Here is a 16818-nt window from a genome sequence, read left to right as displayed (position 1 = left end):
AGGTCTTCAAAAAAATCAGCTGCTGAATTTTAAAAATATGACCATAAGAAAATCAATACAAACACACATAACACCTCAAATCATCAGAAAGCTTCAGATCTATGTGCTAGTGTAAACAGCTTTAAAAAACATTTAAACTGCATTCCTCTGACTGTGACAAGACTGTAAACAACACAAGCATACACCCTGGCAAACCTGGTCTTCACCTTCCAATTCACTGTTTTTGTTACAACACTAAGTATGAAGAAGGTAGTGCACAGAAGTTCTGAAATAATCTAAAAGTGCATCACGGTTCTTTAAGCAAAAGAAAACCGTATCTCATAAAAAATATGATTGTGCAGCATACTAGACAGCACGACGCTCATACCCTCTCTCCAGCGCAGGGCAGGTTTTGGGAACTTCACGTTCACACGGCTTATTTGGCCTAAATCTTAAGACAGGAAGATGCAGCTGGAGAATCTTCATTGTTCTCAAAGAATAAATTTTTTCGCTATGAATAATTCTTGGTTCAAGAGAGATACAATTTAATGATAAAATATCTAATAAATTCTTTGTAACATTTCATTAACATGTAGCAGAGCTTTAAATATACATCTGATAGGGCACATTGCCCTTTTTAACTCTGCAAATGTCGTTTTAAATCCAGATTAATATGAAATAACTGCTGAGGAACCAGAGATAGCATATAGTGAAATACTTCTACTTGCTCAATATAGGGAAGAGTTAATTTCACTTTATTACTAACAATGTGTCACATTTGAAAATAGAGAAATAAATTTATATCCTCAAGACATTGTTTTACAGTCTTCATCTCCAATCTTCCTATTTCCAATACTTTATTTAGTATTAGCATATTGCAGAATTTGTTCACTAGCTTATGTTACATAAACTCTAAGTCAATATTTGAAGTTTCACTTTACAAAAATCCCTGAGTACAATTTTGTAAACATTGAAATTTACCTAATTTATCTTATATTCAAGTCTTTTACCCCATGTATGTCCTTAAAGGTGGCCCTTCACTGTCCTAGTGACTACAATTAGGAAGCATTTAAACTGTGAATCAGTGAGAAAAAGACCAACGAGCTGGGGTTAAGAGCGCTGGGCTCTCGTGTGGGCGCTCCTACCAGCCTCAATGATCTCTATGATACCAATTTCCAGCCCTTTATAATTTTTGTGATTTAAAAAGTGGTTCATCTCATACTGTAGTGCAAAAGAGCAATGCCCACACATGACCTGGAGGGAATCCCCTTAGTACTGTGGAGTTCTTCCTCATTCTGGCTGCTCACGCCACTTCTTCTTCCAGGGACTAAGCACTCATCTAGCATCATCCTAGCACTGCAGCTACGGAAAGTATAGAAGGATTTCAGCAAAAGCAGTTTCCTGAATCCAAGGATTTCCAAGACAAAGGAACATTTGCCAAACAGAAAGGATTGACAATGTGCATTCCAAGTGAAATATTTTTAGTGTGCCACATCCAATCTGTGTGCTTATATACCAAGCTACCTCTTTTTCCCAAACTCCATTAAAAATTCCCCTAAATAGGGGAAGATAAAAGCTGCACACTCCTCTCATTTGACCAAAAGAATGCCACACTTGAGTGCTAGAAACAGAGCAAGGCAAGAGCCCATGAAAACCGTTAGAAAACGAACATGGCTACCTGTACACAATCAGACACCCCAGCATTCAGCAAATCTGAATGACTGTGTGGCAATCATGCAAAATCATTGAAACTGTAACTCTCCAACACTGAAATGCCAGGCTCAGTTCGTTGAGGTCTGAAAGATTCCAGCTTTCGTAAATCCGAGTAAAGCAAACCACATGCGTATTTTGGTAATCACACCAAGGAGCCTCACTGCTGTGGAGGCAGTTCACAGTTATTAATTTTTCAGGCTTACAAATGACTGGTGCAGTATCTTTGAAATCTATAAAAAATTTGATGAAATACTTAAGAAAAACATCTAAGAGAGTCCTTGATTATAATGCCCTGCGACTCTCTAACTTCGCTGCCTTTTTTTTCCCCACCTATTTAATATTTTTCATTGTTTAAATCAAATCTGGAAAGGATTGTGATTGTCAAGGCTGATATTCTAAGGCCTGATGTACTGACTGATCATGAACTATTTTCTCTCTTCATCTCTCAGCACATCAGGACATTTTAGTTGAATGACTGTCACAGCTAGTGGAATTGGCAAAATATTATATCATCATCAAGCCTCACCATCAAGGCTCTGAAACTGGGCCAGGAACTCCTCTATTCTCTTTGCTGTGCTGCCAAGCTGCTCTTCAGAAGAGGACTTAAAAACCTTGAGACATTTCTGTAATATGGTCATCAGTTCTTCCTTTGCCAACATCCTGAAACAGAATCGGTGACAGGAGATGTAATATAACTAGAAAATTAATATACTTCAGAAATACTGTCCACATGTTAAATGTTTCTAGTCAGAAGATGTTGTAAATTCTTCATTAGTAGCTACCAACTTTTTTTGGAGAGATTTTCCTCAATGAATGTGACATTCAGAAGTATTCAGAAGCATTCTCATGATAAAGCTCAACTTAGAAAATTTGCATAGCCTGGCTCTCGTACTTTATAATATGGAGTGAATTACTAAACATCTCTGAACCTTGGTTTCCTTGTCCATAAAATGCAAACTGGAATTCATGTATTTCACAGGTTTGATGGAGGCTAAACCTTAAATAAGAAGATACATCTAGCACAGTGTTTACCACACAGCAGGCATTTGAGGTTAGTTTCCCTTTCCTTCACATCTAAATATGAATCTGAGATGAGAAACATAAAGAACATATGCTAAATGAAAGCTTGCTTGAAAGGACCAAAAAAGTATCGCAATCATTTCTCTAATTATTGCCACATCTTTTTTGGGCTTTATAAATGTAAGTCAGTAAATCCACTGAACTTTAAAATGGTAGGCAATTCTGCTTGTTTTATAGCACAGGCAGAATGGTTGTGTAACTCATTCAAGGCAACAGAGGAAATCTTGTTAGAAACAGAGACAGAGCACAGATATTCTAAGGTTAGGATCCTGTTTCAGAGCCAATTTCTCCACTAAGATCTTATTAGTAACAGAATAGAATGGGACTGGGCCAATATTAGTAATTATTAAGTGACATGACACAAGTACACAAATTATTCTCAGCAAATTGACATAAATCATGATGGCTGGTGATTTAAAGTTCTTATATTAATAATGAGGAAACAATCAGGCAAATACAGATTGTGGGCCATTCTGCAAGAAAATGTTGTTAACGTTTGACATATTTCTTAATAAAAGAATCTGAGAAAAATACTGTATTATATAGTACTAAGGACAAAAGTATAAAGCTAATAAGTACAGTATGACTACTGATAAATTAATCTGGTTACTTCAACTAAAATTTAAACCCAAACCAAAAAGTAAAAATTATCATACAGCCAATAAATACAGAAACTGGTAGGGGTGGACAAAAGCTAAATTTCCCCCTAGTTCTAAGAAACAGTATAAAATCTTCACAGCCTCTCTCTACAACAATGAAATAATTATCCAAAATGTAACCTTTATCTGTGAATGAAAGGCAACTAACACGTCAAAGAAAACTAAGCCAGCACATTAAATTCTTGATTACATTTGAGATTATTTAAAACTTCTGGCTTTCTATCGCCCTATTAAACTGTTGAGAGTTAACTCAAAGTCAGACACACACGAACAATCTGTTACACGTGACCTTTAGCCCTACTCAGTAGACAAGGTCAGCATTTCCAGCGTCCAAGGGATCATAGGGACTGGCTTGCTGGGAGGAGCTAAGAGGCTGGGACCGTGCTGGGGGAGGCCTTCCCTGTACCAGCAGCACCCCGAGGGCCTCCTAGGCTACAGGCACACACCTTGGCATCTGTTTATAGCTCACAAAACCGAATTATCAAGTAACATGAAGCCTGGCCTATCCCTCATTTTCGGGTTCAAGAAAAAACAGCATTTTGTCATACGATTTTGAAACAAAGGTTATTAATCGTAATATTTAACGTGGCATTTGATTGAGGGCATAGATCTTTCACCTGAGATGTGAACTTCCAGGGATTCAGACAGCTATTACTCTTCATTCTTAGCCAATGATTATGTTCTTGTTTCTAGAGGAGCAGAAGATCTTACACTTTCCCAAGTATTCTCTGGCTTAATATAAAACAACACTTGCAGTAAGGCTTGTTAGAGCTAATAATGTGATTAACCCAATAAAGTAATTCTAATTTTTTTCAATTAAATTATATATACCCATATTATTTAATTTAACATCATTCTAGAGTCCAGTTGCTACAATGAATTAAGAAAAAAGTGGTATAAACATTAGAAAGGAATATATTTGTATATGATGTGACTGTAAGGTTAGAAAATCTAAGAGAAATGGACAAGTATTAGAATGTAAAAGGGTGTGTGGATATAAGCAATATATATGGTGCTTGTATACACACACCTTACATGTACATGTAATCAATGTTTTAAACTATGTCATGGAGAAAAAAAGCATGTTTATAATAGCAACAAAAACTATAGAAAACAGCAATATACTTACAGCAAATGAATAAGGCAGAAAAAAATGAAAGGCTTGAATAAATGAATAGACATTTTAAGTTCTAACCCTCAATATTGTAAAGATATATAAATTCAAGTTCATCTGTACTTTTAACACTTTCTGGAACGAAATTCTGGGGGTATTTTTTTTAAAAACCCAATAAAATAATTCTAACATTATCTGGAAAAATAACTGTTGTAAAAAAAAAGGAACAATGTTTGTATACTTGAGTGTATATAGTGGGGCTATTAATAAATCAAAAGGTATAAATGACAGTAATTAATATCAAATGGTATTTGTATAGGAACAGACAGGCCAACAGAAGGCGTAAGAGTCTTAGAGATCAAGAAACATATGGGACTCCGGAAGTACAAACTGCTAACAGTAGATGACTGGCTCTCAGTTACATAACACAAAAGGCATACTAATAGAAAAGTTTTGTTATGGTTTCATTTAGATTACTGTTAGTGATTCCAACGTGCTCTTTTGGACAAACCAGACCTAACTAAACACAATTAATTGAAAACAACTAAAAAATGAAAAATTTAACCCATCCTCCATAGTGTGTTATACATATGGCACCTCACAGAGAAAATTAAGGATTGAGTCTGGTCACCAGACCAGCACTTCTTAAACTGTGTTTTCAGAATGGGTTTCAACCATTAGTTAGTCATGAAACCATTCATTCATTCTATAAACATTTATTGAGTGCCTACTACATACCAGGCACTCTTCTGGGCATTTGGGATATACCTCAGTGAATCAAAAACCTCTACCCTCACGAAACTCATTCTAACAGGGGCAGGTGGTGAGGCGACAGACAGACACAATCTATTTCATATTACTATGTATGTGTGAAAAATTAGAATATGTTAAAATATTGAGCAGAGTAAGGGAGGAGGGTTCCAGGGGACAGGTAGGTTATGATTTTAAAATGGTTATTAGGCCTCATCAAGAAGATGACATTTGACCAAACATGTGAAAGAGGCAAGAGAGTAAGGCATACTTTCCCGGCAGAGAATGACACATGCGAAGGCCCTGTGGTGCGTGTATGTCTGGCACGTTCAAGAACATGAAGGTCAAGGTGACTGAAATAGAGTGTCCAAGTAGTAGGAGATGAAATCAGAGAAAGGCAAAGGGGGCTAGATCACGTAGGGTCATTGCAGAGACAGTAGCTTTTATGCTGTGTGAAAAGGGAAGTTAGTGGAGCGTTTGGGGCAAAGTTATGATGTTATATGACAAATTATAAAAGGGTTATTCTGACTGTTTTTTTGAGAAAAACTTGTAGGTGAGCTTGTGTGGAAGCAAGGAAACCAGTTAGGTAGGAGGCTGTCAATAATCCAAGTGAGAGATGAACAGTGACTTAGACAATGGTGGTACCAGTGAGGGAAAGTGGCAAGGTTTGATTCCTGAGATATTTTGAAGGCAGAACCCAGGTTTTTTGGCTTTGAAAAGTTAGAAGGATGGAAAGACCACAGGAAATTTTAGGTTTTGGAAATCAGGATTCCGGTTTTTGAACATGTCAAACCTTGAGACTGTGTATCAGATATCCAAGTACAGGTGTTAAATAGGTAGATGGGCACAAACAACAGTCTGGCACTGAGAAGAGAAGTGTGGGCCTTTAACAGCCCTGGGCACTGTCCTATCCAGATTTCAGGAAGAGGAGAACCACTGAAGAAGCTGAGAAGGAGCGTGCACTGAAGCAGGAGGGAAACCAAGAGAGCCTGGCTTCTAGACAGCACTAAGGCGGGAGTGATGAACTGTGTTAAATGCGGGTAACAGGTTAACACATTAAGACGGAGAACTGACCGTTAGATTTAGGAGCATGGAGGTCACCGGCAACTCTGATCAAAGTTTTGATAGAGCACAGAAATCAAATCAGTTAAACAGAGAACAGAGGAAAGAAATGGGAGACAGTGTAACGATGCTTTTGAATTTCGGAGGATTCCATCTAGCCCTTTGCTTTAAAATAGAACAAAATTGAAAAGAAAATAACATTGAAAAACATATGAAAGCCACCACACTAAATTACTTTTTTCAAAAAAAGAAAGGAAAAAACCCATCTAAGGTCACATTAATGCCGAAAGAACCATTTACTTTTAACTAACTTGACTGATTATGTCACTATTAGGCAAATGACTCCAAAAGGCTTGGGATAATCAAGTGTTCAAAGCTTTATAGGTTGTCATAATAAAAGTTTCCTTAACTAAAGAAAATCATTTAGTAATCACTAAAAGTAATCACTCTGTAGGGCCATGGAGTGTTCTGCTTCGTCACGCAGAAAGCCAGTGATTTCTGGTGAAGCACTGATTGTATACGTCTGATTGAGAGCCGGCTATAAGGAGAAACTGATCACTCTGTGTCTCATGCAGAGTTCTCAAGTTCTAAGCAGACATTACCATTATAAAACAGCTTCAAAAACTATTAAAAAACTCAAAGCCGCAAATATATCAATGAAGATTAGAAGAAAACAAAAGAGCTTTTTAAAAACCATATTCATAGAGATTGTCTTCCTTAAAGACAACACTGCAAAGCAATCATATATGATCTTAAAAGGTAAAACCAAAAATATGCACAATTCCTAAACTTTTATATTTCATATTAGATGCTACTTCCTCTGAGAAACTAACCACTTGACCTCCTGAATGCAACTCACGTGTCCAGTCTGTTACAGTTCCTTAGCACCCTACACCTTACCCACTACAGCATTATTACTGTGTAATGCCCACCTTAATCTCTCACTTGGCAAAAACCCAGTGCAGGTAAGGACCAGGGTAATCTTTGTCATCAGATTAGGAGCTTCACATATCAAGCATTAAAGAAACATTTTTTTGAGTGGATGAACAAGGCACTGATAAAGAATTTCATGACCTCAGGCCTTGGTGAAGAGTCGTCTCTCTACTCTCACATTAGTCTGTGGGGGGAGCGCCTACAAGTCGCGGGCCTTTGTGGAACAGAGGCTCTTTTTGTGTGTCAAAATGAATAAATGTAATTCAATCATATGGTAAGAAACAATTTTGGTAAGATACAATATATACATATTTTATTGGCGCACTACTAAAGTATAACCCTGAGTTTACAGGGTATATAGAAAAAAAAGTTGTCAAATTAAGTTTGATTTGCTGTTTCTGAGTCTTTGAAATTAGTATTTTTTACCTACCTGTTTGTTTTACTAACAGAAAAATGACAGCAGGCACTACATGTTTAGCAAAGGAAAAAAAATACATATTCAGATCTTTTTTCTGCTTGTTGAGATTAAAAAACCATTGGTCACCATTAGCAATGGAATACCTCACTCCAATTCTGGAACCAATTTGAGATCAACTACCTAAAGCCACCCACGTTCTCCACAGGTAAGTTTTCTTTTCCATTGATTGCTTCATTTTTTCCCTCATTTTGTGTATCCATTTCTTATTTCTCTTTATTTCCTAGAACAGTGTTTCTCAAAGTGTGGTACCTGGACCACCTGTTCAAATGAGGTAGAGTGGTGTGAAATGCACCACTGCAGACCGCCACACCCAGGTTACCACCAGTCAGTTCAAATCTTTAGGGAGAAGGCAGATATCTACATGTTTAATGAACCTCAGCTAATTCTTATGCACACTCAAGCCTGAAAACCATTACTCTGAAAAGTGACTCTCAACATTTTTTGCTTTAAAATGAAGCCTCAACAATTCAACTGTTTGTCTGATTTGACCACCAGCTTACAGATAATTGTGGAGATTTGATGTGATGCAAATTCAGAACTGGCAATCCTTGTTCTCAAAGACAGAAACTGTATTTTAATGGTACAGTCTCATAAAGCTTCTTATGGATAAATCTAGATCATCAAAAGAGATTACTGCTACTTGGAAGCATCTCAAAGAAGTGGAGCTGTGATTTTTCATAGCTAAATCTTTAAATGTCATCTAAAGTTGATCTACAGTCAGAAAACAATACAATATTTAGAGTCCAAATCTCTTTTGTCTCTTTGAACTAAGCTAAAGTGATCAAATGTTAATATTATTACTTGGGTCATTTTTTTTTTTAACTCAATGAAAGCTGAGCTAACCCACTAATAATATATTAGTATTCAACTCAAAAGCCTTACTCAGACAGAAATTAGAATAATTTCTTTCACTCTAAAGTAAATTCCTTTAGCTATCAATCAACTTCAATTTACAAATCTGTTTCTGTAGCAAGCTTACAAGGTTACACTTGGGATAAGCAGACCAGACACTGTGGCTCCTTTCCATGAAATGTCTGTACCCTGTGCCAAGATGACTAGTGTCAGGAGGGGTGGGCTGGGGGTTGAATCCAGAGAAGCTTGCTCTGCTAGTTCACTTTAAAACTCTGGCTCTGCTCTGAACATGGACTACTGGCCACAGACCCATATAAATTTTCTTTAATATCAACCCTCAAATAATTAGAATAGGACTGCAAAACAGGCTAAACTCTGAAGGTTAAGACTTAAATTCCAGCTCTGCCAACTGCAGAAAAGTCAATGTTTCTGGCTTTTACTTCATTCTCTGAAAGAAAATGAGATAAATCTAGATGAGTACTTCTCAGTTGTTGGAGTTGGGGGCAGAGCTAACCCCCCTAATAAGAGGGGCATACTTCTCATTACCCCAGGCCAAGAAGCACTGCTTTGGTGATGCACTGCTGCTCACTCGAGGGTACAGGACCCTGAGGCCCAGCTGACCCACTATGTTCTGTAAACTGAGGACTCTAGGATTTCTATCAACCCCTTAAAGCCTTATTACTGAAGCAAGGTTTTTTGAATTTCAAAAGTTTGAAAATTCTTGGTCTGGTGTTTGCTTACCAGATGGCTATCAAGAAATTCTCTCCAATAGAAAAGTAAATTTTTTCTCTCAAGTTTTTTCACAGCTGACCAAGAAAAGCCAGGGTATTCACCTAGTTCACTGCTGGGTTAGCATAATTTTTACCACTTCCTATTCCCAAATGGCCACTTTAACTTATATATATCCTTATATAATGATACATGGTTGAGTGAAAAATTAACCAAATCTCTACTTTAGTTCTTAGCAAGGAACAGTTTTGAAGTCAAACCTGGATTAGAATCCTGATTCCATTAACAGCTAGAACAACTCAGGCAAATCACTTAAGCCCTATCTTTGTTTCAGTTTGCCAGCTGTGAAGTTTGGTGAATAGCTGCCATAAAGGTATACCTGAGTGTTAGAATGGAAGATGAGCTGAAAGTGCCTAACAGTGCACACTGCAAGCCTTCATGAACTGTGGTTACGACTGTCACCATTACTATTATTGTTCATGTTTGTGGGGTAAGTTGCGGAATTCCCAGAATCTCCTGCCTGGCCTCAGTCAGTTACATACCAATAAGTGCCGCTGTGGCAGCCTCTGGGGCAAGGGGTGGAGAAAGGACGACCATTCTCTCCTCCCATCAGTTCCTGGAGCATAATTAGTTTGGCATCTCCCAGTCACCAAGGACCTACCAATGGAGTTCCTCCTGGAAGGGGCAGGTGGGAAGCAGAGAGGGCACCAAGGGGGCAGAGCACAAGGGGCGGCTGGTGGAGACAGATGGGGCCGAGTCTGGCCAGCGAATTCGAGCAAGTTGTGAGGAATCAAAAACAATTTCTCCCAACCTACCCTTTCCCTTGACTTATTTCGGTTTCACCAGTTTCATAAGGCACTTGTCCCAGGCTGGGAACACCCTTTCCCCTGGAGCTACATTTGGCACAGTTAGCAGGATCTGGTGAACCTGAAATCTTTTGGGTGAGATGTTTGGGTAGGCTGCCCCTATAGATGGTGAGGAGACACCCAGGAACCCCCCTGAGGGTGGTGGGGAGACACTCTGGAACCCCCCGTAGATGGTAGGGCAACACCTGGATATGCCCCTGGGGATGGTGGCGCTTCACCCAGGGATCCCCCTGTGGGTGGTGGGGATTCACCTGGGGATCCCTAGTGGGGATTTGGTTTGGGGTAAGGTGCCTCCTAGAAGAGTGGGCCCCTCCCCAGAACTGGGGGAGGGTGGGGACACCTGAGGCAGTGGGGTAGGCGCTCTGCAAAATAGGGGACTCCTGGGGGGAACTGAGTAGCCTCGGGACAGCAGGGTATGAGGGGTGGCTGTTTCTCATGGTGCTGGAAAGGGTTACCAAGGAGAGAGACACACTTCAGTGCTAACTGGAAGAACAGGAAAATGAGTGGTGGAATGCTCTGAAAAGGGAACAAAAGCTATTGAAAACCGAGGTTGCACTGCTGAAAGACATACTAAGCAGCGAGGGAGGCAGCAGCAGAAAAATGCACGCTGCAAGAGACTGGGGGGAGGTGAAGGAAGGGGTGGTGCCTTCAGCCCAAGAGACTGTAGAGACGGCAGGGAGGAGGAGCCGTGGAGGGTGAGGGGGTGGGGCCAGGGCAGAGCTGTTGCCAAGGCCACTGCCCGAGGCACCAGCCCTTCCCACAGTGGAGGCTCACCTGGCTGTAGTTAAGAAAATAAAGACAGAAAAACCATGGGTTCCTTAGGGAGAGGAGCAGCCCCCTCCCTAGGTTGTGGAGCACCCTCCCTCCACCCCTCCACCCAGGCTAAGCTGGTGGATTTGAGCACCCAGTGTTAGCAGAAGCCCTCAGAACCTTTGCCTACATGGCTTTTACGTCTTTGGGATTTAGGAGTAGAGGGCATTGTTCTGTCTGGGCCAGAAATGGGTAAACTGGCTTCTCTAACAACTCATTCCGCTCTCTGGCAGAGATTACAAAATGCCCATCAGACCCCAAGGAATCATGCATTTTTGGATTGGCTGACTGCAGCTCTCAAGGTAATTTGACCTAATTGGGGTGATTTACCACACTTCCCCACTAGCTGGCAAATGTATGTAGAGCTCCAGGTTTTACAGGAGTTGGGCATGAAAAATATCACCTACAATATAGACACTCAGGGTCCTGATGAGTTGTTCACCATAGGGATGAAAAATCTGGTGCTGCATACAGCTCCCCCATCTCTCTTTGGGTCCCTAGTGACTATTCTTGCCTCCCATGTAGGGCAACCCATAAGTGAGGTTACTCATACTGTAGCAGATCTGGGGGAGGTTGAAGCAATAAGAGAATGGAAGGAAATACATTCAACAACTGAAAGCAGGGTCTCAAAGGGCCCTGTGAAGGTCTTGAAGACCCAGATGTAGGTTGATTTGATAAAGGCGGGGGTATGAAAGAAAAACTTTACAGGCAACCCAATAGGGTCTTGTTAGAACTGTGGCACCAATGAAAGCCAGAGCAGCAGCTCCAGCTGCTGGGGTCCAGGACACGGAAGCCAGAGGCAAAGCCCCATGTCCAGCCTGTGTGCCAGCAGTACTTGCTGGGGGAGGACATGCAGAACCCACCTGGACCCTTGCCAGAGGACAGTTGGGCCTTACGGTTTGACTGAGCAGAGTGTCAGGCACCCACCTTGTGGAGCTGGCTGGGGCCTCTTCTGACAGAGGCCCCATGATGAGTAAATGATCAGTCCCCAATGAATGTGTAGTATGTCCTTGCTTTGGTGGACACAGGAGCTGGATGCTCCTTGATTTACTGTGACCCTGAATGGTGTCCTGGGGCCCACACTTTTACAATGGTTGCAGAGGTGAGCTGTCAAGAGTGGAATGAGCCTGAATCCCCTTCGGAATAGCTAAGTCTAATGTTGTGTGTGATCTTATGCTCACCTGATTCTTTTACAGGTAACTCTGGCATTATTGCAAGAAGAGTCCTGTAGGCTACTGGAGTGTTTATCCTGCACTTGGCACAAAGGCTGAAGTCCTTGTGCCCCTTGGTACACAAGGGCTCAGGTGGGCTCGGATAAAACATGTGCAGTCACCTCCACCATTGCAAAATGGACAAACTAGAGGTCCGTGTGACTGGAGTCTCTGGCAGCAACTTGCAGGCTGTTTGCCTTGGCATCCCCAGGGGATGATGGAGCAGACAACTTGGTCCAGGGCAAAACACCAGTGGGCTCTAGACTGTAGGTGAGGCCTGCCTCTGACATTTGGAGAACTCAGTAGAGCCTGGCAGGAACACATTATGTGACTGAGCCCCACAGCAACCTGGAGACTACGTGGCCTTGGACATCTTGACCCATGGGCTGGCAATGGCTGCCGCTACTGGCCCCTTTGGGGACAAGGCCTGGAAGCTGGCCTCCTGTGTGTTCCTGGAGTAACTGCAGAGCACCCCCAAAGGTCACAGTAGTGCACCCAGGTGGCTGGAAGGTAAAAGCAACTGCGGAGTTTTGTCTTATTATTGTGGCCAGTGCCTGTGCTTCCAGTAGCACTACACCTGCACCTGTCCTGCCACTGTCCACTCACAGGACCGTTCTCTGCATGCACCCTGCCTGATGGGGTGACATTAAACATGTATTGCATCACCCTTAAGGTTGTTCTCTTCTACAGTCCTGTGGCTTGGGCCCACCTCCCGGCTATAGCTGCTGCTTGCTGAGTGTGCACAGAGCTCCTTACTAGTTCAGCGGCTGGGCTTCTGGGGAACGGGCCAGCTATGGGCTTAAAATGAGGAGGACTTTGAACCCAGCTGGATCCTCAGGCTTGAGGACTGTCATGACTTTTGCATAATTTCTGTTGTAACTGGATGTTATTAATCTGGTTTCAGTATTCCAGTTTTCTCTCACAGAGGTTGTTGCAGAAGACTGTGGCGTGTGTAGAGTATAAGGTGAGAATTCTGGAGGGGTGGGTTGTGGGGTAAATGGCAGAATTTCCATAATCTCCCACCTAGTCTTAGTACATTTACATATCAATAGGTGTTTATTGCTGCAGCCTCTGGTGCAAGGGTGGAGAGAAGATGGCTGTTCTCTCTTATCTTCTGTTCCTGGTATGTAATTGGTCTGGCATCTGCCGGTCACCAAGGACCCGCCAATGGAGTTTCTCCCAGAGAGGGCAGGTGGGAAGTAGAGAGCGCACCATGGGGCAGACGGCCAGCAGAGGCTGGAGGAGATGGGTGGGGATGAGCCTGGCCAGCAAATCTCAGTTGTGAGGAATAAAAATCGGTTTCTCCCAATGGCCCCTTTCCCTTGACTTACTGGGTTTCATTGATTTCATAGGGTATTTGCCTCCGGCTGGGAAAACCCTCCCCCCAAGAGCTACAGTATTTCTTTGTCCTAGTTTGGAATTGGCATTCTTGATCTTTGCCTTGTGCCCCAAGATTACCAGGGCCAGCGAGATGCAGAAGGAAAAGAACAAGCCCTTCCCTGACAAAAGAATCGATGAATTTGGGAATATCCAGCTGGAAAAGAAGACAAATCACTCATCACAAAGGTTAAAGAGGAAACCCAGAAAGAAACAACTGGGTGTTTGAGGTAAGTATTTGACTTGAATAGAAAGCCAAAAAAGTCTCAGAAATACTCCAGTTGAAGCATATAAATATGTAGAAATCTCGCTGGCATTTAAAAAAAATGAAATCAAAAATTTTTTAAAAGAATAAGAAAAAGAGCTTTTCAGTGGCAATCTAGTTTCCATGGGGAATTGTTTTTCTAGAAAGCATCAAATTGGTTTCCTATCTTAAACTGCACTACCTAGATCACTAACATTTGTATTAGTAAGCCTCTGGACTTAAAGTACTTTCAGTGTGAATTTTCCTCCTACTGTGCCCATCTGTTCTTTTCTTGTGGGCCCAGAGGAAATGAAGATGTAATAAACATTCAGTTCTCAGACTTTATAGTATTTTTATATAAGGATTCATATCCACTGAGGAAAATTTTAAGGCTGTGTGCAGAAACCTTACACTTATTTTCCTTTTTTCACTATCCAAGTAGTCATTATTTTTATGGAAGAATAAAAAATCACGATACATATAAGAACTAAAGCCAAGGAAAACAAATGATTGTTGTAACTTTAAAAGGTAAATTTATCATGGATAGCAAGTGATCTTTGGTATCCACCAGTGACATTAAATACCTTATTATTGATATAAACTATGAGTTATATAAATTATAAATTATCCACTATTAATGTGGACAGAGCCAGCTCAGAAGGGGTGAAACATCAAGGCCACTGCCTATTCATGGTTGCATCTCATCAAGGTTAGCAGTGACCTCCTTCCCAGGATGCATTTCACCAATGCTGCTGTTCCTCCACCCCTCAGGTTGGGGCCACGGTGAGCTCACTTTCCATGATGACTCTCCCTGCCATGTTAAACTGGCTGGATTAAAATGATCCATACCTAAGCTCTCCTCATGTAGTGTCAACATTTCACTAAATAAACATTCGTTTAAAAGTCTCAAGTCCAAAAATAAGGTAAAACCAGCAAAGAAATGGAGGGATGCTACATTAAAAACAGCGAAAACTATAAACATAAATTCAAGATATATCCAGGTATTATATACAACACGGCTACTTATGAAACTCCTTAGCAGGCTGAGTTCTGGAGGAAGGTATAGGCTTAGAGCAGACAAAAATGAAAAAAACCAAACTACCTCAACAGCTGCAAGGCCGAGGCATACTCCTCTGAATCCCATATGTTCTTTTCTAAACATGTGCAATACAGCTCTCTGATCTGTAAGTAAACAGCATACTAGTGAGGAACCAAAAGTGCTGTACTAAGCTGGTACACTACTGGTTTGGAAAAATCATAAGTAGTTAAGACAAAAAGAATTTTTATTATTAAAAACAACAATCTTCTTAAGATGACAAGTGACTTGGTCTGTATCATTTGGATCAAGCTTTATAGGAACACCATTTACATAAAAGCAAATGGAGACTATACTGGGATGGGCTGATATGACCGGTCACTTTGCAATAAGGAAATGATAAAAACAATGTGAATATTAAAAAGAAGGTTTAATGGCAGAAATAATCTTATATGCAAGTCATTCTTACATATTTATATTTGTTCTGTAAACATTTAAGGATGCAAAGATTTAGGAATACAGAATTCTTCCATTAACATCCACTCCAGAGATGGCTCATAGATGAATGGTATGATACAAAGGCCTGTGGACGTAAGTTTGCAAGGAGCAGAAGTACTGCTTCCCTTTTAGTTCCTAGTGCAATGCAAGATTAACCATTAAGTATTCTCAAACAGATTCTTTTTTCCATTTCACTAAGGTGGAGAATCAGCTTTCTCAGAGAAAGTGACACTCTCAGTGAAAGTGACAAAGCAGTGTTGAAGGAAGAAAGTTAAATGCCTTTGTACACATATACCAGAGGGGAAGCAATACCACTAGAATTTATGTGGCAGTTTCCTCACTGTAGCCATCAGAACAAAAAGTACTGTTTCAATTACCAGTAATGTGTAGAGCTGGAATGGATTTAAATTGTGCACTCATTGCAAGATTTGGATCCATTTCAAATTCTGATGCCTGAATGTTGCAGAAATCAAAGCAAGAAACTAATTCCTACTGCACAAATTTCAAATGAGGAAGTTCTGGTTACCTGTCGACCCAATGGGTACTTGGGAAGAGAAGAGGTGAACTGATGAAGACATCTCAAAACCAGGAAGTAATTTGTATGGTAACCATGCAGGTTTTCTAGTAACACTTTTGTTTCCTCCTAATAATTAAAGAACACATTATAAACATGTAAGTCAGTAGTTAAAAGAAATATAATAATAAAATCTACTTCATGAATATATATAATTTCCAGAAAACTGATGAGAAGATTCAGAATTACAAATTAAGTTCCTTAATTCTGAGAATTTATAATGTACACAAAATCCAGGATAAAGGCGAGGCACTTCTGATTTACTACCAAGTCTGGTGATATTTTACCCACATCAAAATTAATACTGTAACTCAACTTCCTCCTATCACAAGCATTGCAACAATAACTTGACCCCCAAAAACACAAGTGTGCAAAGGAGCACCTTACTGGGTGCTTGCTTGTGCCAGTCACCTGGCGTGTGCCACCATGAGGCAGGCCTTTTGCCTTTTACCTCAATGGCATCAGAAGGGTGAGGAGATCACTGGAGAGCCCAGTAGCAACAGAAGTTCTGTGTATAATGTATGCTTTTCTTAAGGTACTGCTAGAGGAAACACCACAGGTGATTCTGATAAATCCCTGCCTCTTGTTGAGAATTTCCAATACTGGTTTTATTCACTTTACCTATTAAGAAGTAAAAGGAATGAGCAATCTGAAGCCCACAAACTTTATAATTTAGAATCCATCCAGTATGATATGGGAGACAGTGTCTTAAGAAACCTATGGGATAACTAATCTCAGAAATCAGTTCCAAAAGGGTTTGTTTTTTGCCCAGGGGAGGGGGTGTAGGAATACTGTTTTCTAGAGCTTTCTGTAATAGTTTAGAAATGATATTAAAACACAGCCTATCAAGTGT

General features: G+C 40.6%; 1 protein-coding gene across 5 annotated transcripts in view; it reads right to left on the bottom strand.

The window, feature by feature from the left end:
* The window catches only part of ORC3 (origin recognition complex subunit 3), a 66362-nt gene that overhangs the window by 8366 nt on the left and 41178 nt on the right, over nt 1–16818 (bottom strand). For all 5 annotated transcript variants that reach the window (XM_036912181.2, XM_036912179.2, XM_036912180.2 and 2 more), the window contains 3 exons: nt 15918–16034; nt 14960–15039; nt 2219–2352 (listed from right to left, as the gene is read on the bottom strand). In XM_036912181.2, coding sequence (XP_036768076.2) covers nt 2219–2352; nt 14960–15039; nt 15918–16034 — 331 coding nt within the window. The remainder of the gene's footprint in view (nt 1–2218; nt 2353–14959; nt 15040–15917; nt 16035–16818) is intronic.

This window comes from Manis pentadactyla, chromosome 12 (assembly GCF_030020395.1).
Source record: "Manis pentadactyla isolate mManPen7 chromosome 12, mManPen7.hap1, whole genome shotgun sequence".
Classification (NCBI taxonomy): Eukaryota; Metazoa; Chordata; class Mammalia; order Pholidota; family Manidae; genus Manis; species Manis pentadactyla.
The sequence above is the reverse complement of the archived record's forward strand: the minus strand, read 5'-3'. Positions and strand labels throughout refer to the sequence as shown.